The sequence below is a fragment of the Theropithecus gelada genome, chromosome 5 (genome assembly GCF_003255815.1).
Source record: "Theropithecus gelada isolate Dixy chromosome 5, Tgel_1.0, whole genome shotgun sequence".
Taxonomy (NCBI): domain Eukaryota; kingdom Metazoa; phylum Chordata; class Mammalia; order Primates; family Cercopithecidae; genus Theropithecus; species Theropithecus gelada.
The window spans coordinates 155726356-155750900 of record NC_037672.1 but is presented as its reverse complement, the minus strand read 5'-3'; the positions used below and the strand labels follow the sequence as shown (position 1 = coordinate 155750900).

The 24545-nt window shown below is 40.6% G+C and overlaps 1 protein-coding gene across 3 annotated transcripts in view; it reads right to left on the bottom strand.

The window, feature by feature from the left end:
- FNIP2 (folliculin interacting protein 2) overlaps nucleotides 1-20403 on the bottom strand; it is a 137728-nt gene extending 117325 nt beyond the window's left edge. For all 3 annotated transcript variants that reach the window (XM_025385074.1, XM_025385077.1, XM_025385078.1), the window contains exon 1: nucleotides 20070-20403. In XM_025385074.1, coding sequence (XP_025240859.1) covers nucleotides 20070-20176 — 107 coding nt within the window. In that variant the 5' untranslated portion in view covers nucleotides 20177-20403. The remainder of the gene's footprint in view (nucleotides 1-20069) is intronic.
- Between the last annotated feature and the right edge of the window lie 4142 nt (nucleotides 20404-24545).

Sequence of the window (24545 nt, the reverse complement as noted above, 5' to 3'; positions counted from 1 at the left end):
CGGGGAGGGATAGCATTAGGAGATATACCTAGTGTAAATGATGAGTTAATGGGTGCAGCACACCAACATGGCACATGTATACATGTGTAACAAACCTGCAAGTTGTGCACATGTACCCTAGAACTTAAAGTATAATAAACAAATAATAAAAATAAAAATAACTAAAAAAAAAAAAATCTGACTGATTCTATAGCAATTATTCCCTAGTATCACTCTTGTATTACCCTCCAAACCAAACCTTTAATGACTTTAAACAAAAGAATCACAGCAGTACAGCAAACTCCTTCTCCCCTTTTTCCTTTAGGTAAGGCATTATTTCACCTAGAACACATCCACCACCACCAGGACCTAACCGGGTCACAACCCCCGGAGTTGGAAAAAAATGGACTATCATTACTTTTAGTCAGAAAATATCCTGCTCTCGCATAAGCTTTTCCTTTTACATTGTTTTTACTCTTGTCTAAAAATGAAGCATGGAAGGTAAGGAGTCAAGTGGCTTCCACTGCTCCATTATGGCCACAGCACAACTGATGATCAACAAAACGAACTGCCAGGAAATCCTGTGAGCCTGCCTTTAGAGGGCTGGGGAGCAGGGAGGCTATAGCAGTTATTAGATTAAATCCAGACTTGCGGTCAATGTTAACCTGCAAGTTCCTGTGAGTCTAGCCTTTTCTATGTGGAACCTACTTTAATTTTTTCTTAAAGAATACAGCAACTTTTCAAGAGGCCTGTCCATATGTATGGCCTCTTCTCCCAAAGGGGACAAACAGCATGAAGCAATCATGTGTTACAACTCCAGAAGCTGCTATAAAGCAACCTAGGCTCAGCTTCCCTATTAGTTCTCTTCTCCTAAAATTACTCATCAAAAACCCCAAATAAAAGGCAAAAAGATCATTACAAAAAGAAAGAAAAGCGGAGGTTAAACACATAAGATGATAGCATGAGCTAAGTGGGGCTTTGCTTATTGATTTATTCAGACATTTGTCTTGTGCCTATACGTGCCAAGCGCTTACATTGCAAAGCAAAATCAGAGTTGGCATGGTCATCCCTGTCCTCAGAGGGGAGTAGTAAGTCATGCACAGGCAATTACACTCCAGAGGGACAGAGTGCTCAGTGCAATGAGTCTGTGAAAGAGCACATTATCAGCAAAGGCTTCCAGGAATCAGAGTACTTACTATGCACCCAGCACAGTCCTAACTGCAAGAACCACCCACTTAAATCTCATACCACCACCATGAGGTGGTTACTATTATTTCCAACATACCAAAGAGAAAACGGCAGCATAGCACGGCATGGTTAAGCAACTTGTTCGCGACCATACAGCTATTAAGTGATAGTGTGTGGATTCGAAACTGGAAGTCCGATTCCAAGCCCACTCCCGCTCTTAATCACCACACTAGTTAGGAATGAGTTAGGTTAAAGAAGGAAGGGAGGAGCCAAGTTCCAAACAAAGAAGTCCTCATAAAAAGAAAACTCAAAATTGTTTGAGGAACTGAGACAAATTCGCTTTGACTGGACTTAAGAGTATGAGGGGAAGAGCAAAGAGAAATGAGGCAGGGCCGCCACACGAAAGAGGCTGGACTTGATTTTCAGAGTTACTATTCTACGTCTCAGCCCCTCAGTGCCAGAAAGAAAAAAAGTCTAATGAAAATAAAAAAGTCTAACATACAAGAAAATATAGTTGGGTAAGAATTAAAAAGCATAAAAATGTATTTTAGCTATAAATTCATAACAGTTTTTTAACCACACAACAAGGGAACTTGCCATACTCATAGGACTAAAAATTGGCTCCTGTGTGATGCAGGAATCAAAAGGTCTGCGTCCCACATCTTGGCCTATCCGCAAGGGTAGCTAGCTCTGCAGCCTTGGCGAGTGAGCCTTTTCCTATTCTATAAAATAAACATAACTGCTTTGGAAAATAAAACTCATGTAAATATCAAGTTTACAGTTAAGTTCCTTTTATCATTTATACTTTGAAATACTGGTCTTTGGCACAGAGCAGCACATTTAACCAGCACGCACCTCTCTTCCACCACAATTTTTAGAAAAGAAAACTATGGGAAAAACTGGTTTGTACAACATGTAATTCCCAACTTCGGCATCCTAAACCTCCAAAATGCATAGCTCATTTCTGCTTTGAAATCCCCACCACATTTTATTGGCTAAACAAATCTTTGTGTTTGCCAAGGAAAATAAATGATTCCGTTAAAAAGATCTCTGGTTAACTGCACGCAGCGGGGCTGAAAACACTCTGGACTTTCTCAACAGCAGCTAAATCCAAGTTCCTCCCCTCCTAGACTTTGGGAGATGGATCGGCTACCTAAAGTCATGGATCCTTCTGTCCCAAGTGTAAAATTCAAAAACCACAGACTTAGAGATTAAAATTTAAAAAAAAAGCTGAGACCCCCAAAAGCAATACAGACTCTGAAGATAATCTCTCCCACCGCTGTTTCCTATCCCCACCCCCGCTAAGAAATTACTTCATCTTAGTCAATTAAAGCGGCAAAATAAAAGTATAGCATCGTGAAGAGAGAATCACACAAAAAAATAAGGAGAAAGAAACCCTAGATAAAAATTGCAATGCCTTTGATTCTGGTTAATTTGTCACTATTGTTTTTAGAAAATAGGGAACAAAAATTTCACAGAATAAAGAAGCTTGCAAAGACTGACTACAGGCACCTTTTCCCAAACCAAGCTGTTTTTTTGAAAATAAAAATCACCGTCAACTCTCATTACCATATGAAGACAGGCACAATTTATAGGTGAAATAATTATTTTCAAGTCCTGGGTTTGTTCATTTATTTCAGAACTGACATTCACAAAAATGCAAAGGGAAGGAATGAGCTTCTGGCAGCTCCTTGAAGCTGTAATAGCATATGACCCGTGCACTAGTAAATCTAGTTTTGTTTTGTTTTTTTAACTCTGGCCATGAGAAACCAAAGTAAGTATTCTTTTATTCATCTGAATCTCCTGTGCAATTAACGTTTTTACTCTATGAACTGCATTAGTACACAGGTATTTGGTGACTTGTTTTTATGAAGATAAAACAGCATGAAGCCAGTAGAATATTTATCTTGGACACAGAATTGGATTAGGTCCAGAAAACAAAAGGACAGATAAGCATTTCTCTAGAAGGAGAAATATAAACACAGTGGTCTTTTCAGCAATGAGTGTGAAGACTGAACTTAACATTTTCCCAATTAACCCGGATGAGAGACTGGTCATGGATAGGGCCATCCCTGTAGATAATGGCACTAATACTTTTTCACCAGCTAAGTCCCAAGTAAAGGGAATAAACAGTAAGACCATTCAAGGTTCTAGGAACAGATAAATGGCAAATGAGTTTCAGTCCAGGCAAAGGTCAGAATTGGTTTAGGCAAAAAAGACCTTCAAACTATTCTTATGACAGACCCTAAACTCTAAGTTTTGTTCCACAGAAAGAATTTATTAAAGAGAGACATCAGCTGGGAAGAGGGGAGGAACTAAAAAAATGCTGAGTAAATCAGATACGACCTCAGAAACAAAATGATAATTACTTTGCCTTCATATGTAAAACAGTATATTTTTAATAAAATACCCCACACATTTCTTGGTAGTGAATTTCAAAACTCTAAGCTGGAACTGGTATAGAAAATTAAACAATTTATAGAGGAGAGTCTCTGAAGTTAAAAAAAAAAAAAAGAAAAAAGAAAGAACCCTGTTACTGGAAAGAAAAAACTGGAGTAAATACAGTTTAGAAGCACAGGTAGGGTTGGGCGCAGGTCCTCATGCCTGTAATTCTACCACTTTGAGAGGCCAGAATGGGAGGATCGCTTGAGCACAGGAGTTTGAGACTAGCCTGGTGAATATAGCAAGACCTCATCTCTTATTAAATTTAAAATTAAAGAAAGAACAAACCACGGATAGGATAAATATACTTGTTACATTCTGAAATAATGGAGATGTTCTTAAAACTTCAAATTTGGAGACAAATTTATGTTTAAAAAAAGAGAGGGGCAGGTGCAGTGGCTCATGCCTGTAATCCCAGCACTTTGGGAGGCCGAGGTGGGCGGATCACGAGGTCAAGAGATCGAGACCATCCTGGCCAACATGGTGAAATCCATCTCTACTAAAAATACAAAAATTAGCTGGGCGTGGTGGCATGTGCCTGTAGTCCCATCTACTCAGGAGGCTGAGGTAGCAGAATCTCTTGAATCCGGGAAGCAAGGTTGCGGTGAGCCGAGATCGCGCCACTGCACTCCAGTCTGGCAACAGAGCGAGACTCGGTCTCAAAAAAAAAAAGAGGAACTTTATATACTGGCTAATACATTCACATATTTTTAAGTACTGGTAGTAGCTGAAAACAATGCAGGTTTAAATAAGTGTATTTAAACAAGCGCCTACTAATGTACTGTACTGAGTATTATGCTATACACTACAGGGACATACATACAATGGTGCTCTCAAGGTATAATCTGGTAAAGTATTTGGATAAATAAAAAAAACCGCTAGTAGAATGTGGTAACTGCCATATATGAAGAATCGGAGCAGGGATCCCCAACCCCTGGGTCACAGACCGGTACCAGACCATGGCCTGTTAGGAACCGGGCCACAAAGCAGGAGGTGAGTGGTGGGTGAGTGAGCATTACCGCCTGAGCTCCATCTCGTCAGATCAGCGGTGGCATTAGATTCTCACAGGAGTGGGAACCCTATTATGAACGGCACATGCAAGGGATCTAGGCTGCACACTCCTTATGAGAATCTAATGTCTGATGATCTGTCACTATCTCCCATCAACCCCAGATGGGACTGTCTAGTTCCAGGAAAACAGGCTCAGGGCTCCCACTGATTCTACATTTGGTGAGTTGCATAGTTCTTTCATTATTTATTATAATGTTATAATAATAGAAATAAAGCACACAATAAATGTAATGTGCTTGAATCATCCCAAAACCATCCCCCACTCCACTGTCCGTGGAAAAATTGTCTGCCATGAAACTGTTCCCTGATGCCAAAAAAGTTGGGGGCCACTGGTTTAAAGGGAGTAGCATGCCCATTTGGGGCAATCAACAAAGATAATCAGAGGTGGCATCTAAACTGAGTTTGGAAGAAGGAACAGAATTTCTACAAAAGTAATTCTGGAGGAGGGAACAGAAAAAGAAAAGTCTTAAAGAGCAAGAGATGAATTTTCTGGGCTCTTTGGCAAATATTGGCTTAATATCTTCTGACAACCACAGCTTCATGAATATCAAAACTTGGAGTGTCCAACTGCACCTTAAATTCAACATGTACAAAACCAATTTCTCCTTGTAACTTTCCTATTTCCACTAATTATGCTACCCACATTATTCGGGCGCAAAACTTGGAAGTTACTTTATATATCATGATTTTATTTAATCTTTTTGTTTACAGTGATCTCCCCACCACTTTCACATCCTGTCCAGCTTTCCTCTGAAATGTGACTTATGGACATTCCTCCATTCATACCAGTTAGGTCCCCAAGAAAGAGAAAGCAATGGAAGACATAATAAACCCTTCATTACTTACAAGCTTTGATGCAAACCTCAGCCTAGGAAGCTGAACTGGTCCAGGCTCTGGAACTGGATGGGACCAGATGGACAATTCCAGCTGTGAGGATTTTAGGCCACCCAGAGCCTAGAGCAAAGTAGTTCAAATGTCCTCGTCCCCTGCCCTGACAAGGCCACACAGGAATCTCTATTTCACTAATCTGATGGTGAACGGACTCCTGAGAAGGCCAAGCAAAAAAGAAAAAAAAGATCACGTCTGCTTGCCTCAGTGCTTCAGGCAGAGTTGGTCTAGATCCACATGCCAAATATTTCTAAGATGAAAAGAAAAGTGGAGTCTTTGGAACAGACAGGTAATAAAAGAGATTCACAATACTTTGGAATTTGAAATAAAGAAGAGAGACCCAATTATTGTCTCCTTGAAGGTAACTTGCCCCTCCCCAACTACAAACATCTCTGAGGGAAACCTCTGCAGGGAAAATGATGAGTTGGAGGCCCTGTGCCTTGTACAGAATGATTTCTAAAGTAAATGGAGAGCATAGCACAGGTCTAACACATTATGGCAATGCTTTCACCCCAGGGAAGTTACCTACTGTGGTCTGGTGATTGGACCACAACAATTCTCACCATCAATAGCTAATCTTGACATAATTCTGAAAGGAACTCTCCTCTTAAATAGAATTAAGCATGCTAGCTGAGCATGCTAGCAGGTCACGGAAAGCTCAGGACAACTCTCTCTGCTACTGCTGTGTTAAACACAATATTGACTTTAACAGTCCAAGCCGTAAAACTCAATGCTCTGCTGGAGTAAACTAAAGAGCAGCATGGCACAGTAATCAGCTATAAGATCAAAGTCCAACACAAACTGGACTTGAAGAATGAAGACAAAATGATGAACAAATTAAAGTGTGGATTTGCACCTACTGGAACTAGACTGCTTTTTAACAGCTTTAGCTGGAGTGAGCCGAGGTTGCCTGCTTCCCTTGGCACATTATCTAAACCAGCACCCACATCCTACATACAATTACTGGCAGTATTTAGCACTTTGTAGATAAGATTACTGGACAATTGGGAGCTTTCTCCCCTTAGCTTCTGATACAAATGCCTCTCCCTTTTCTATTTGTAAAAATGTAACAATTGTGAGCAACCGAATTAATAAGAGCCTTCAAACACAAACTCCTTTCCTCGCAGAAAGTCCGGGATTTTAGGATTAGCTGCCATAATTGGCTCCTCATAAGTGTTTGTGAAATGAATCAAAAGAGGCAAGAGAACTGTCAGGAAACTAATTTGAGGGAAAAAAAAACAAAAAAGAAGCTCCTGATATTAAAGGATACAAAAAGAGATAGTTGTCTATCTGGTAGGTTTACCAGGTACAGATTTTGCCACAGGCTGGAGGGGAAGCTTAAAGGCTGGGAGCATGAAGCTGTCAGCTTGTATGAGTTTTGTTTTTTCCCTTTGAAGATAAGAGAGGTCTGGGATAGGGGAAAGAGAGGGAAGACTGGGGAATACACATACGTTCTATTTGCTGATATCATATATCATATACACTAAAACTGCACCAACTTGCACCTCAGCACCAAAATTTAAGTTAAGGTCCCTGTGTTTAGCAAGCTGCTCCACCAATCCACTACTTAAAACCTCAGTGGCTCCACATTGCCTTCAGAGCAGGAATTCCACCTTTTGGTAAAGACAAGCTACTTGCCATTTCCCTGGAACCTTGAGATCAGCAGAGATGCATTTAATACAGGGAAAGAGCTGGAGGGAAAGACATAATATTTAAGTCTCTAAGAGTTACAAGAGACACTACATATTGAATGTCTAATAGTTGCCAAGCACTGTGCGGTACAATTGATATGTATTATCTCTAGTCTTCAGACAAACTTGCAAGAAAGGCAACTTTACAACTGTTTTACATATTAAAAAAAAACCAACCAAAAAAACAAAACTCATTTAGAGAGAATAATGTGCCCCACATTGCAAGTGGGAGAGTCAGGTTTGAATTCAAAAATGTAAATCCAGACTAGGCGCAGTGGCTCCCGCGTGTAATCCCAGCACCTTGCGGAGGCTGAGACGGGCGGATCACTTGAAGCCAGGAGTTCGAGACCAACCTGGCCAACATGCTGAAACCTCATCTCTACCAAAAAAAATACAAAAATTAGCCAGGCATGGTGGCATGCGCCTGTAGTCCCAGCTACTCGGCAGGCTGAGGCAGGACAGCCACTTGAACCTGGGAGGTGGGGGTTGCAGTGAGCCGAGATCGCGCCACTGCACTCCAGCCTGGGCGACAGAGTGAGCCTCCATCTCAAAACAAAAACAAAAACAAAAACAAACAAAAAATATAAATCTGTAACAAAGGCCCTACTCTAATAAGACTCAAAGTATAGACTGGAGACCCTCCCCATCTACACTTTGGGGTTACCTACATTTAAAATTTAAAATTAATAATGCTTGCAACAACTTGCACAATTCGGTCCAAATGTATCTTGCCTCATAGGAATACTTTGATTTCATAGAGACTAGTCCACTCATTTTTAACTCAGGAACACCTCTAAGGTAAAAAGTTTTTCACCTCTCTGAATTCTACCTATTAGCTCTTATCTCCTCCATAGAGCCTCCCTAACTAGCCCAGACTAAAGAGCCCTCCCTCACTCCTTCCTTTCATCTTAATAGGACTTTAGAGACTTGGTCCCGAACCACTGTTTTGTATTATTAATTAGTTTTTCACACGTAATGTATATTATTGCACAATTAACAGTAAGCTCCCTAGAAATAGTACTCAGACTTCATACTTTCTTTTTTCTTTTTTTTTGAGACAGAATCTCACTCTGTTGCTGAGACTGGAGTGCAGTGGTGCGATCTCGGCTCACTGCAACCTCCGCCTCTGGGGTTCAAGCGATTGTCCTGCCTCAGCCTCCTGAGTAGCTAGGACTACAGGTGCATGCCACCACACCCAGCTAATTTTTTTGTGTTTTTAGTAGAGACAGGGTTTCGCCATGTTGGTCAGGCTGGTCTTGAACTCCTGACCTCAAATGATCTGCCTGCCTCATCCTTCCAGAGTGCTGGGATTACAGGCACGAGCCACCACGCTCGGCTAGACTTAATACTTTCTTATAAACCTCACAAAATCTACCACTGAATCTCAGTCTTAAGTACTTCAAATATTAATCTGCAGAGAGAGAATACAGATCATGTATTAATAAAGAGCTGACTGATTTCAGTTTGAATTCCCAGGGTCACTAGTTAACCACTCAATTTCAGGCAAGCCTCAAGTGTTCATCCATAATTATGGAAAATTTATAATCTATAAATTGGATAATAAAAATATCTATCATCAAAGAATAACTATGAGACATGTGTGAAATGACTTAAGTAAAAAGCACTTGGTATAGGGAAGCAAATGGTAAAGAATATTATTATTTTTTAAATGCTGGAATGGGCTCCCTTAAAATTCTTGAGAAATAGCTATTCTAAAAGCATTCTAAAAGATTTCAGGGAAGTCACTTACGTACATATGCTACATTTATGTCTTCACTAATTAACAAGGTTTACAACATCTTTATTATCATAAATAAATGGCTATTTGTATTATAACAGAATTCTATATTTTTCCTTTTTTTTTTTTTTTCGAAGACAGGGTCTCACTCTGTCACCCAGGCTAGAGTACAGTGGTGTGATCATTGCTAAAGCCTCAACCTCTTGGGTTCAAGTGATCCCACCACCTTAGACCCACAAGTAGCTATAACCACAAGCATGTGCCTAGCTAATTTTTTTTAAATTTTTTATTTTGTAGAGATGGGGTCTCCTTTTGTTCCCAGGCTGGTCTCAAACTCCTAGACTCAAGAGATCCTTCCACCTCAGTCTCCCAAAGTACTGGGATTACAAGCATGAGCCACCATGCCTGGCCTCTAATTTTTATTTTTTGCCCACACATTTTATAGGATATTTCTGGTCAGGCAAGGTGGCTCATGCTTGTAATCCCAGCACTTAGGGAAGCTCAGGTTGGGGGATCACTTGAGCCCTGGAGTTCAAGACTACACTGGGCAACACAGTGAGACCACCCCACTGCTCCCGTCTCTACAAAAAAAAAAAAAAAAAAAAAGTGGGTATGGTGGTGCATGCCTGTCTGTGGTCCTAGCTACTTGGGAGGCTGAGGTGGGAGGATCACTTAAGCCCGGGAGGTCGAGGCTGCAGTGAACTGTGATTGTACCACTGCATTCCAGCCTGGGTGACAGAGTGAGACTATCTTTAAAAAAAAAAAAAAAAAACCCACCACCAACAAAGGATATTTATCCATTTATCCACAATCTCATCACCCCATAATGTCAACTGTTCTTTATTATTTTTCTGTTTTTCTTTCTAGTTCTTGGTCATACATTTGCATATCTTACTAATATATTCATCTGGTAGATACCAACTGGTGTTGGTTGCTTTCATTTAACATAAACATTTTATATTAACACAGTCTTCATAATCATTTAACTATTACATTACTATCCTACAAAGCTGACGTAACAATTTAGATACTTTCCTGCTGTTGGACAATTGTTATGATCCTTTTATGTAACATTATAATGATAATATATAAAGAACATCTTTGTGCACAAAGATTTGTTTTTTAAACATTTTCATGCACAAAAGTTTTTTCTCTTAAGTTACTGAGTCAAAAAAGTATGAGCATTTTTAAGTGTGGAAAGCACAGCCAAACTGAGCTGTAAAAGAGTTTAACAATCTGCACACATGTTGAACTAGACAAGTGATCAACAACGACCAAGAATGATCTAGGGTCCAAGTTTCCCCACCACCCTACCACTGCTATTTCTTCAGGGTACTTTAAATCATCTTCACTAAACAGCCACTATCATATGCTGTTGGTAGGCGTATAAACAGGTGCAACCTCTCTGGAGCGCAATTTGGCAGAAATTCCACCCTGGGTTCTTATCCTGGAAATATACTTGAGCTTATGCATAAGAATCTTTCAACCATGAAGTTCACCATTTCTAACAATAAAGCCTGAAAGTAAATACTCCATCAGTAGAAAACTGGTTAAAATTACAGTAGTCCCCTCTTATCCACAGGGGATACCTTTCAAGACTTCCAGTGGATGCCTAAAACCGTGCTTAATGCCAAACCCTGTGTATACTATGCTTTTTCCCATACATACCTATGATAAAGTTTAATTTATAAATTAGGCACAGTAAGAGATTAACAACAATAACTAATAATAAAATAGAACAATTTTAATATACTATAGTCATAGTTACGTGAACGTGATCTCTTTCTCAGGAAATATCTCATCGTACTATAGTCACCCTCTTTCTCCTTGTGATGATGTGAGATGACAAATGCCTACGTGATAAGATGAAGTGACAGTGGAGATTCCATCGTGCTACTCAGAATGGTGTGCAATTCAAAACTTACAAATTGTTTGTTTCTGGAATCTTCTTTCTTCTTTTTTAAATGGTACTGCTCCTTGCAGAGCAAACTCATAGGCAGTGCACCCAGAGTTGGTCCATTTCTTGAATTTTTGACTTAATATTGTCAGACTGAGGTTGACAGCAGAAAGTGAAACCTCAGATAAGGGAAGACTATTGTAGTGTGCTTGGCTGCACACATAAATTACCCAGGGAGAGTTTCATAAAGACAAACATAAAGCCTCAGCCCAGATCTATTAAATCAAGATCTCTGAGAAGTAGTCTGGGCATTTAAAGCTCTCTAGGTGACTTTAGTGTCTCACCAGACTTGAGAACTACTGGGTTAAGTGTTGTATATGCATTTATTCAAAGGAGTACAAAGCAACTTTTAGCAAAATGATGAACAGTGTAGGTAGCAACTACCATTTTGTCTGAGGGAAAGAATTTTTTTTCTTGTATTTGCATAGAGTATTTCTAAAAGGATACGAAAGAAACTGGTACAGCAATGGTAGCCTTTGGGAAGAGGGATTGGGGTGTGAAGTAAGAGGCTTATATTTCAACATATTTTATATGAACTTTTAACCAGCTATGTTTGAAAAAATCTTAAAATCATAACTTCATGTAAAAGCAATTTCTCAGGTACACATGGCACGAAGCAATATATGGCAACCCCACTGCGGGGCCAGTTACCAGCATCCACAGGGTCTTCCATGGAGCCTGCACACTCAGCACCAAGTGGCTACCAGGGGTCCATCTCTGCCCTCTGTGCAGGGCAGGGCCAGTAGTTCCGGCTGCCTCCTTCTGCCCTAGCAACTAACTTACTCAATGTACCATTCTAAAGCAAACAGTCATTGCCTGATATGCTTGGAGAAAATGTTTACTCACGGCTCACCTCCTCACAGTGTAGGCCACCATTAATATGTTAGTCTGGCACATTCTTTTTAAAGAACACGTCAGATTCACAAATCCATTTCTAAGTTAGTTTCTCAAATGGAAAAATCATACATGGAAAGCAGAGATGATTCCATTTTTTTTTTCCTAAAGTGCTTACTTCATTTAACATGCAAATATATAGTCTTTGCAGGGTTCAGAATACCAATATTGTTTTCACAATTAAGTGTACTATTATCTTAAATTTGAGAGAACCAATTTGCTCATTTCATTCCATAATGTATTTCAGTTTTACCAAGCCACACAAGAATTCAAATGAATCTAAAAAGTATATAGAGAAGAGTTCTACATCATCAACCCACAGCTAACAATTTCATAGCTTCATAAATATTTAAATCGTTTTTCAGTAGGTCATTTCTGACAGCTGTGGGATTTCATAACTGGATCTCTGATATATTACTTAAGCAAGTGTCTTCTTAAAGGTTTTCTTAGGGAGGTGGGGGTGCAGATCAATCAACTGTTAGAACACTTTTACCCTATCATTTTGATACCAGAAAAATAATTCACTAATATTGACAAAAAGGAGGAAATTTCTTTGAGCCATCTGTAACAAGATTCATTTTCTAAAATGTCAAAATGCATGCTAGAAACATCAAGAAATATTTCAGAGATCAGATTCTGGAATACTAGAGACTGTTTATGGATTATCAGTGTTCAACACTCTTGAATTCGTTCATTCATTCAACAGGTATTTATTAAACGCCAACTTCCTGCCAAGCACTGCATTAAAAGCAGAGATACAATGGCAAGGCTAGGATTCAGAAGAACTCTCACAGCCATGCTGTAACTATCACATGTATGTCTTCCTGTTTCATTCACAGTTATTTCAGATGTATGCTTTAAATTTAAAAGACTTTGTGGCATTGAATTTAAAAGGTTGTTACTATTTTTTAATCACATTTTATAGAAGAACTTGAGTGAGGATAGCTAATGAAGAACCGAATGATAATATACTTTTCCCCCCATAACCCCAAAGGTTTTGACTATAAGACAAAAAAAGAGAATGTCCAACTTTCCAGGCATATCAGAGAGAGAGCTGGCAGTCTGAAGTATTTATAAGGTGTTAAAGTCAGAATCAACTGGACTGGTGAATTTGCTGCTGCTTCCTAACACATCGTAAATCAACACCTGTTTCATCTCTTGAGGAATGTGCAGGTTAACGTCTAACTTGTCTTCAACTTGTGAAGAGTTGCCATGACAACATGCAACTGTCCTTACTGGGAAACAGGCTAAGGTCCCCACCAGATACGTAGGTTCTCAATTAGTCCCCCTCAGCTTTTGGGGGATGAATTTCTACTGCCTCAGTGCTCACTTTCACTTAGATATCCTGCATGAATTGGTTGTCATTTTCAATTAGACATCAGTACATAACCAAACACCAATCATTTATTTAAAGATATATATCAAATACAGAAATCTCTTATTTATGATTAAAAAGTCTTAGGTGTGGTGATAAAATCATCGTCTAAACCAATATATAAATCTCTTATAGCACCATGATGGACACAAATTCTAGAGTGTAATCTACAAATTAAACAAGTTTACAGGGACAAATAACTAGAAAAATAACTCCTAGAAATGAAGGCACACAGTTCAGGAGAGAGAAATATGATAATCAGGGATCCAGACTCATGCTGATACTAAAATCTTATATAACAGAAAGAGTACTCTGCTATACAACATTTATCCACAACATTATAGTATTAATGGCTACATTTTATTGCGCTTAATATGTTGTATTATTCTGGCACAAACAGAAAGTGCAATAAGGAAAAAAAAATATGTAGCATGATGCATGAGAAGGCACATTGTCCTTTTCAGAAGTCCATTATAAAGGCAGCTGGACAGATTCTGGCTGAACACAAGTGGGGTGCCAGCCCATCTCCTTCCATCCCCATCCCACCCTCCCATTCAAGCACTGGTTACAAAAGTGTCTGTGTGGCCATGAGAAGTGAGTCATGGATGTTCCATTTACAGATGGGGTGGGGTTGAGGGAAATCACTGTTACATGCCCAGTTAGCTGGAAAAGTCCATCCTGTTTTTCCTTTTTTACATAATAATCATTTTTCACAAATCTGAGATAAAGAATGCTTGGTAAGTAGGAACTCACCAAATATTTCAGCACTCTTACATCCAAAGGAAAGACTTACTTTTACAGCCAAGTACATGATCTCATAGTGCAGGCCTAACAATTCACACTAAGCCAAGGGGCTTGTACAATCAGTATAAAACATTTGTTCCTTTTCACCCACACCAAGAAAAACAGTGGCTGGAGAAATAAAGCACATTACCAGTTCCCAAATCAGATTCACCCACCAGGAGTTCATGCTGGCAGCCAAAGTATTTCATGACGGCAAGGACAATCTTTTACAGCTTCCATTTCCAAGGAAACTCAATGGCAAAGTAGCTTCCTTAGGCTGACCTCACAGGCAAACCACAAGAAACACAACCTAAAGCAACAACAAAAACCACTGCTCTTTTTGGAGCTGTATACTCCATGCATTAAAAGACCATGCGCCTCCATCCATCTCTTAGTACCACCTACTAAATCAAATAATAATGCATCATATGACAAATTCACATTTCAGGACTTAAAATTATAACTACATGTTTTAGCTTTTAAAACATCTAATCCAGCCCTCTTATCCACATTCCCTCAAAATCCAAAGGACTGTGTCAGTCTTTTCTAAACGTATTTCAAATAAAGCTTGAGCGGCATGCAGCTCCTAAACTGTACTCTGAGCCCCCACGAAGACTACACTGGGCTCTGCAGCTCAGGTGAAGTAGCGACCCTGTCAAACTACTAAACATTTTGCACATACATATTTCCTATCATTATTGACATCGCCAATTAACTTGGCCTCTGAGGTTTGTAACAAATTTAAGTTTTAAATACATTAAACTTCACAACAAACATATTACTTTTAATAATAGCAGCTAACAGTTTTTTTGATGAAGAAGAAAGATTCTATGAAGAAATGTATTCAAATCAGGTTTCTCCATAAACATTATCCTTACTCTATTACCTCATGGTGTAGAATACACTAAATGCTATTTAAGTTACTTTAAATAGTTAAATAATCTAATAGTTAAATAATCTAGAATATTTAGGTTTAAAATAATCCAAATCACAAAAGTAACACAAATTCATTAGAGCAAAATCCAAAAATACCAACAAGAATAAAACACAAAAAATTACAATAAAATTTTCACCTACCTCTTGGCAACCACTGTTATAATATGCTGGTGTAGAGTGTTGCTGGCCTATTCTGCACATGCATAATCGCTCCTATTTTTAAATGTTTTCCACATAAATTTATAACTTGCTTTTACTTTTTAAAATTTATATAAATTTATGGGTATAAGTGTAATTTTGTTACATGCATAGATTGCACAGTGGTGAAGTCAGGCTACTAGAGTTGCTTTTACTTCTATTGAGAACATTTTTCTGTGTTTCGGTGTCTGTGTATAAAATTATGATTCGGCTGCTATAGAATGTCATCCATTGTGTGACTATATCATTTTGCTTAACTAATTTCCTTTTTTGGCTAAATGTGATTTTATTCTTGATAATAAAAATTTGCAAATAACTTTGAAAAAACAAACACACCGTATTTCTAAGAATCTTTCTGATGCCCCGTCACCTCTACCAGGTTTGAGTGAGTGCCCGCTGAACGTCTTTAAGACCTCTCTGAAAACTTAAGATCTCTGTTTCATGACTGACTGCATCAAGGTTAACAAACTAATACGCAAGCGAAAACAGTTCACTTCAGCTCTGTCTCAAGTCTCTCATCTACGGAAAGAAAACGGCCTCTGAAAAATGGTTCCATTTTCATAAAGCCTCAACAGGAATAATACTGAACTCCATGACCTAAAAAAAGATGCTTGGTAATACTTAAAATCATTTTGTATTGCATGTTATTCTTTTCAAAAGATTTTCAAGCTCATTACCTCCTAACCACAACTCTATTTCATAGGTCTGATGCTGTCACTTTACAAATGACAAAGCTGAGGATCAGAAAAATGGAGTCTTGTGGGGTCTCACAACAACACGGTGCAGGAGGCAGGGCTAAATCAATGGCCTCCTCAATCTGTGTTCCAAGTGCTCTTAATAGCACTCACTGCGTTCAAAGGAAGGGTTCCCTTCTTCACCTCTGAAAAAATCACTAACCAGTGCATAGTATCTTGCAGGACAAGGAGATATGACGTAAGGAGTATGCCAGTAGATCCAAGGCAGCAAGCAAGAAAAATGTACAGAAAGACTTTCTTTTAGAAAGTAGTCAAAAGAAATCAAAACCGCTATTTATATGTCACGTTTTACGTTATTGGCATTAAAAATGTTGAGTGTCCTAGAACAAAACTGTTTTTTTCCCAAAATATTCTCCACCCTACCTCAGAACAAATCTCATTAGAAATACTTGCATCTGGAGACTTATTAGTGGGAGGGGAGGAAGAACTTCTGTGTAATTTCCCTCCATAGGAGGGAAGAGTAAATCACAATCCTGCCCTTAGTCACTCCAAGCACAAGAACAGCAAGTAAGTTCTCAATTCTGTGCTTATATAAAAATCTACTCTTTATCAGTGTTTATCTGTTTGTCATAGTTTCCAGTGTGTGGTCTGCTATTTACTCATCTTGGTGTACAATCTGTTGTCCTTTAAATTGTAAACTTCAGTAGGCGAGACCATGGGTGTCCTGCCTGGATTTATACAGGTAGAGCACCAAGCCACAAGCATAGAGGCATCAGATGCTATTTGATAAGTGGATTACATTACACTTATACTAACTCTATAACAGATTAAATTTGTTCTACCAAAACAGTGGGGATTAGCACTAACTAGGCCATTTGGCCTTAGGTATACTGTTCTCTGGCATTCACACAGCTAGCTAACAAGCAGCTGCAATGCCTTCACTTGTTCTTCATATCCCAGATAATATATACGCTTCCCTACTTCATTTAACTGCTCCAAAATAAAACATCTGATAGTCCAGGGTCTTTTTATCTCCCTGCTAAATACACATTTTAGGGGGAAACTGCCCCATTAATTTACAAAAGATATGGAAAAAACAACAACAGCAGCAAGAACAACCTTAAGATAATGCTTCAAACTTGAACCACACCTGTCAGTCACTGGGCATAGCGTGGCTTGAAAACGTCCTGGCCTTAAATCCTAGGTAACCAAGAATATAATTCTATTTCTGACTTGAGTCACTGCACACATCATTTTTTTTTGGGGGGGGGGGGTCCTAATTTATTTTCTGGTACAAAGCATTATTCAAATGTAAATACCATAATCATATAGCATTTTTGACTACTTCTCCCAAACACGTAAGTTTGATCAATCGTGATTTCTTTTGTTTTCCTAGCAACCTGTTTCCTCAAAGCTATGAAAAGGGCTTTCTGTCAAGATCCTAAAGGAAATACTCCAGAAGAAATCTTGACTGTGATGATACTGTTTTTAGATGAAATGCCAGGAAGCATGAAGTCCTGAAAATGACCTGTGAGATAAACTAGTTATATTGGACAACAGATTTCCTCTCTAATCAAGTGTGTAAAAACTGGAGGAATGAGAACAGTCATAAGCCCAGCGAAGGGACTAGGAAGTGCACAAGAGTAAAATGACTAACAACAAGGGCAAAACAATTCTGAGAAAAGTTTAAAATAACCAGTGAAAGTCCATCATGGAAACAGAAGATGTATGAACTCTAAAACAAACAAAAAGTTGGATCTTAGACTTTCCCCCATATACATTACAAAACTGCCCCAAAAGTCTACCTGAATCCTCAGTGAATTTTCAATCTCCAGATAAACAAGTTACATCCTGTATTTAAATGCACTAAAGAATACAAATTCATGTTAGGAATACTTGATTTTTAATCTAAGCGTTTTACCTTCACTTCTAAAACTCTATACAACTACAAGGTAGGTTCCCAAGGCCAGCTAATGCCCTGCAATAAGGCACCTTGTTCTCCCCGAAGTACATACCAGCTCCTATTTGGCAAAATCTGGATAAAATGAAACACAGGTTCACAATTTTTTAGGTAGAGAGAAAAATTTTCCTGGAAGCTTTCCCCAGGCCAGCTACACAGCATCTTAGAGTTAAGCCAGGTGAAAAGAGCAAATGGAAAGACTTGCTTGGGGTCTCCTTTGTCAGTCTGGTGAACACAGGATGGTTTGTTCCCATCTTCCAGCATCCTTGCTCACATCTGCTACTTTACTTTCTTTGCCATGGTGACCTCTATCAGGGACACTATTGAAGGGGGCCCTCATCAAGTAGGATGTTCAACTGGGATCCCCAAATTCTCCAAAAACATCAACCTCAAACACTTGTAGAAAATCCTAATGAGGTCAAAAAAAAAAAAAAAAAAAAAAAAGGCCGTACTTGGCACGATTTTCTGTTCTTCATTATACACAAATGAGAAGTCAGAACACTACTGAAAATGTTCCCACAAAGTGAGAATCAATTTCCCTAATATGGCCCAAAGCCCTAAATATAGCCCCAATTTTTTTGGTTCAAATACACTCAATCAAACTTGTGGATAGAGGAAGTGGTGGTCGGCAACTGGGCAAGGAGCACAGAAAACAATGACAATGTAACGGCCACTATGTCCTCCTGCATTCAAATGGCTTTAAATGTCCTTGGCAAAAGCTGCCAACATACAGACACCTGTAACATCACATGCCCCTTCCGCTCCAGGCTTTGTACCCTTGATAAAGTCTGGGTTACAGGGAGGGAAGGGACGAAATTACACACCTTGGGTCCGAAGTAATTCTACCATTCTGAGAAGTACATGGCATCACTAGTACTCAGCCTAGCAAAAGGCATAGAATTCCCACTCAAATTATAAGGCTCGTTAGCCTAAAGAAAACATGAGAATTTAACTCGGGGAGTTTAAAGTCCTCACAACACGCCTTCCATGTGTGCGCGCGCGCACACACACACGTTATTTAATTTTCACATGACCACAGTGAGAGACTGTTTTAAATGATGGAATTCAAGAAAAGCAAAATCTAGAACATAAAACTTAATTCAGAATTTATTTCGAAGTTTCACTTCAAACTTTTAAAAGGTTTATTATACTGGGTCTAGACCTGTTTAACAATGAACTGTTTTTGCAAGACATTCTGGCCAAAAAGTACCTAGAAGAGTGTCAGACTTGGGAGTTAATGCTCAATTTTAAAATGTGCTGAAAAATTGTTAAAGATCAATAAACCTCTCAACATACTTGTGCTCAAAAGCAATATAGGACATTTTAAGGCATCTTTTAAAAGTTAGCCCTTGAAATCAGAATAGCATAGGGATTTTAAAGACTGGAATCTGTGGTCAAACTGCTTGGGTCAAAACACAGGCTCTACCACTGACAGCTGTGGATTTTGGGCAAGCCGCCTAAGTTCTCTGGGACTCTAAGTTTCCTCACCTGTAAAATGGGACTTATAATAGCACCTACCTCACCGCATTGATAGAAAAGTAAACGACAGAAATCAACATAAAGCATTTTAGATAGTAAGCTCCCCATAAATGCTATCAATATTCAAAGGTACGTGTTCCACAGATAAAATCTATTAAATATACATTATCAGCTTTGATCACTTGAAATCTCGGAAATTTCATAATTGCATCTTACTCCCCCTTTCCACACATCATGCGGCTTCAACCTTCCAGATGATGTGGAAATTACATACTTTCATTCATCCGTTTGAGAGCTTGTCATATATGGCAAGAAAGAAGAAAGATGCCTTTTTCGTGACTGTTGCTCCTTCAGAACTTCAAAACACTGTCACGTACACAATAGGTTGGAGCTGCCCTCAAAATGACAGCTCACAGCTTTGCTGGGCCCGCAGAGGCGCCCAGGCGGCTCTGCCCGGAAGGGGTTCACCCCAATAACCGGAGAATCTCCCGTCGCCACAGCCAAGCAAGCGCACGCCTGGGAACCCCAAGGAACACAAGAGAACTCTGAAATGGGGAAGGACCCCGAGTTGTGGAGGAAGAGCGGGAGGAAGGGTCACGGAGGGTCCGGAGCCACACTCGGATCAGGCGCGTCCACGCTGACAAGCCCGGGACCAGGTGCCGGCGATGGGCAGAGCCGTCCCGGACGGCCCCTTCCCCTTCCCCTACCCGGCCCCTTCCCCTACCCGTCCCCTTTCCGGCGAGCACCGAAGCCAACTCGGGTCCCGCGCCAGAGTAGCCCCCCGGCGCCCCTCACCTAAAGGCGGGTCCTTCCTTAGGAGCCCTGCCCTGGGCAGACGCCGCCGCGGAGCTGCCGCTGCTGCCCCTTTTGTTGAAGAGCTTCTGGAGCAGGGTCGGGGCCATGATGCCGCCGCCGCCGCCGCCGCAGCTCCGGCCGTGGCGCTCGGGGGGCCGGCGGCTCAGCGCGCAGCCGGGGGCGGCGGCCGCGGTGGCGTGGCCATCGCGGCGGCGCGGCCGCCCAGCCTTGCGGGAGCGCGGGGCCGCTGCAGCTGAGTAACTCTGCTCGGCGCCGGAGCTGCCGGCTGCCGGTCATATGACTGAGCCGGCCCGCCGCCGCCTCGCGCGCTGACAGTTATCTCCTGCGGGAGGAGCCCGCAGCCCCACGGCGGCGGCGGCGGCGCGGGAGGAGCGCGGCGGCCCCGGCGGCGGCCATTGGCCCGGCGGCCGCCCGCCCCGGGCTCACGTAACCCCGGCTGGAGGCGGGAGGCGGGAGGCGGGAGGTGGGAGGTGGGAGGTGGGAGGCGGGAGGCGCGGCCCGGAGCGGGCGGGCGGCCCAGTACTCCGGGCACGCGGGGGACGCGGACGGGGGCAGGCGCGGCACTTAAAGGGGCCTGAGGGGCGGGAGCGGCAGCCAGGGCGCAGCTCCGCCAGTGGCGTGGGGTTCCCACGGAGCCTGAGTTCTTTCGCACAGCGAGCATGCAGCTAGGCCGATCTTTGTTCTTTAGAGACAAAGCCCCTGAACTTGGGTCCTCGCTTTGTTCAGGTACAAGAAGAGCCCGTTCACAGAAGGCGTGTGCTAGGGGAGAGGGCTTGGTACGTGCGGTGACCGCTTCGGTGGGCTGTGATCTGAATCACATAGCACTCAAGGTTTTGTCAGGTTTTCTCTATATCCAGATTCGATTCCTCCAGGCTTTCACAAAATTTAAAGTGTTTATCCAAATCATTTGTTCTGTTTGACGTCTTGGGCCACCATACCATGGTTATATAAGAAGTTGCATTTGAAATGTTAAGCCCCCCCTTTAAAACACACACATACACACACACACACACGGAACTCACTACATAGATTTAGAAACAAGATATTTTATAACAAGGCATTGTTTTTCCTAATACATATTTAACAATCAATCAAGGTATATCAGCGGCAGACGTTTGGTTTGAGGAAGGGAGGAGTTCGTGTGTTTGAGTCCACTTTTCTGCCCTGTCCCACCCCAGTCCCCTTTGGAATTTAATCCTTGGTGGTGCAGGGCTGTAAACAGCCAGTGTAGGACACGTTACCAGACTCAAAGCAACTTCTTAATCTATGTTTTAGAGTGTTGGGCTTCACGAATTTTTCTGATGATGGGAAATAGAGATAAAGTTAGTAAGATCCCAACCATGCCTCTTCTAGCTTCCCCATGAGTAGTGAACAGTGACTCACCTGGGTTCTCTTACACTTTGTTGAGAGTAGGACTCTTGGAGACTCAAAAAGGGAAATATATTTCCAAAAACGTAAGTAATCAAAAGAACCTATTCTGGGCCGATTTTACTTTGCATTTTCTTTTTTAAATTGTGTTAGTTTCTGGACTTGGTTGGGAACTAGCTGTGAATAATGTGCTGAAATTTCACAAAGGTAAGAGAAAGGTAGTAGAAATGGAAACTTAGTCATTTGTTTCCTTCAGACTTTTACTGTTAAAATGGTGGATTAAGTGTTTATCCTGATGAGCAATCATCCTTTTGCACAATTGAGTGTACACAGAACCCTAATTTGCAACTTTGCTATTTCTGTTTACTGAAGGCCTTTACCTCATAGGGCTGCCAGTGTTGGTCAGGATGCTATATAGAAGGTATTGGCTTTATACGTTGTGACTTTCAGACACAGTCCCAGGTCATACTATGGCCAGCAACACACCACCTTTTCTTACTCCATCCTTGGTCAGAAAATGTCCTTTATTCTCCAGATTAAAATCTGCATGTTCCTCATGAGCCTAGCAGCTTTTGTAACTGCATATGGAAGAGGAATTTGACATATTGTGCCTCGTTCCTCACTTCCTAGGACTCTTTTGGTTCCAACCCAGTCCAAATAGACAAGATCATCCAAAAGACGCAATTAAAAAATCATAACCTGCTCCAGCCATCATCTTCAATTTTGGTTTTGACTGGGCAACTATAAAGGAAGAGTGTGTATTTAAAACTATTAAAGCCAGGACTTCAGTTAAAGGAGACAAAAGGAACCAAAATGCTTCCCCTCTCCCCTCTTTCTCCCTTCGCTCCTTCTCAGCATCGCATTCTTCCTCATCCTGGTTCTGGTCACACCTTCTGCTTTGGATTTTTAAAGTATACAAAAATCCTAGCCAAAAAAGTTCTGGGAGATAGTTCTAGCCAGCTCTCCCAGTCTTCTTGTTTTTTATTTTCATTTTATTTTATTTTTTCTTGGCTATTCAAAGTCGCTACAAAAACCCAATCTTTTGCCCATCATCCATTGGTCACTGCCTGGTCCCGGAGGCTTGTCATAATCTCAGTCTCCAGAACTGGTCACGTGGTCCATCGCCCAGTTCCATACATCTCCTTTATTCACCTCTTCCCACTCACCCTATCTTGGAAAATATACCAGCTGGCTGTTCCTGTATGCAGCTGTCAAGAGGAGCAGGGAATAAGACAATATCCTGAATGCTTGGAGATGACAGAACAACACTAAAATGGGAAAGGGGAAGTTGTAAAGGGCTGACTGACTTAGTCCAGTCCATTCTGAGTCCTGGTGACAGTTCTCAATTCGTGGGTATTATGTAAGTCATTTTAGTTCTGCTTCTGCAATTATACTGGCATTGATACTGTTTGTAGCCTGTGTAATACCTGTTACCCTTATTCCTAGCAGGAGGCAAGAGAGAATGGAGGAAAAGGAGTAATTCTGGAAAGTTTCCTCACTCTTAATAGAAAGAGAGAGAGAGAGAGGTGGGTTTTTTTCTTCCTTTGGATGTTATATGTCTAGGTCTAATGCCATCTTGCTACAAGACTAAAGATGAAACCAGAACTGGACGTGGCAAAGAGACATAGAAGCAAGCTGGGTCCTTGATGGCATTATTGAGCCACAGTCCCTCTACCCTAACCTGACACTCTCCATTAGGTGAGATAATATTTCTATTTTCTTATAGACCAGTCTATAAGAGGCTGAGGCAGGTTCTTGTTTTCTGTCTTCTTTATTGCTTGTTATGTGAGACAAATAATGCCAATCTGTTTATCTGTCAATATGCCAGAGAAAATACTCGTCACCAATGGTCCTGGTTCTGTTTTTTCATACCGTTAAGTCATTTTGCAAATCATTTACAAAACTAAGATTAAAGGAGTAGTGAAAAATAATTCCTTAAAAAATTTTTAATTTAAATATAGCAAACCCATTTTTTATTCTATATTTTCCTGCATTTGAAGGATTATTTACCCTAAGTGGACAGTGTTCTTTGAACGTAACTGACTACTTATCAATTAGCATATGTGAACCAGAACACAATCATCTTATAACTATTGATTCCAGGCTTCAAATACATTTTTTTTTTTTTTTTTTTTTTTGAGACAGAGTCTCAACCTGTCACCCAGGCTGGAGTACGGTGGCACAATCTCGGCTCACTGTAACCTCCGCCTCCTGGGTGCAAGCAATTCTCATGCCTAACCATCCAGGACTACAGGCACCCACCACCACGACCGGCTAATTTTTTGTATTTTTATTAGAGACAGAGGTTCACCATGTTGGCCAGGCTGGTCTTGAACTCCTGACCTCAAGTGATCCACCTGCCTCAGCCTCCCAAAGTGCTGAGATTACAGGTGTGAGCCACCACACCCGGCCTCAAATACATCTCTAATGATTCTAACTGATCATTACCTTTGTGCTGCTTGCACTTGAATAAACAAAAAGCAATGCTTTTGAAAACTTTGATGGCTCATCATTTTGTTGAAGAGACAGTAGTTATTTTCTTTGTTTCTTAGCTGCAAAATATTTTCATTTTTAGATTTATAAACACCAATTAGAATTAGCAATCCAGTGAATTTTTTCATCTCTTCCTTACAGATTTCTTTCCCTTCACCTTTGTATATATACATCTGCCTTTATCATTTGTTATTTTATAAACTATATGAAATATACTGGATGCACATCATGAAAGATGACAGTATATCACAGTTTTTTAGGATGGCTCAGGTTCTTGTTGCAAAATATTGAATAAGGAAGTAATTCCTATTAAATGTCAAAGTGGATGAGAATACCCTATTTCCTTTTTATCCTTAGGTATATGTTGTTGAACTGTCAGTTATTGAGTTTGAGAAAATGTATCTAGGATATCATCATCTTAAGACTCATAGTCTGAGATTTCACTTACATGTTTCAGGCCAGGCACGATGGCTCACACTGATAAATCCCAGCACTTTGGGAGGCCTAGGTGGAGGATTGCTTGAGCTCAGGAGTTCAAGACCAGTCTGGGCAACAGCATGAGACCCTCTCTCCACAAAAAGTAAAAAAAAATAG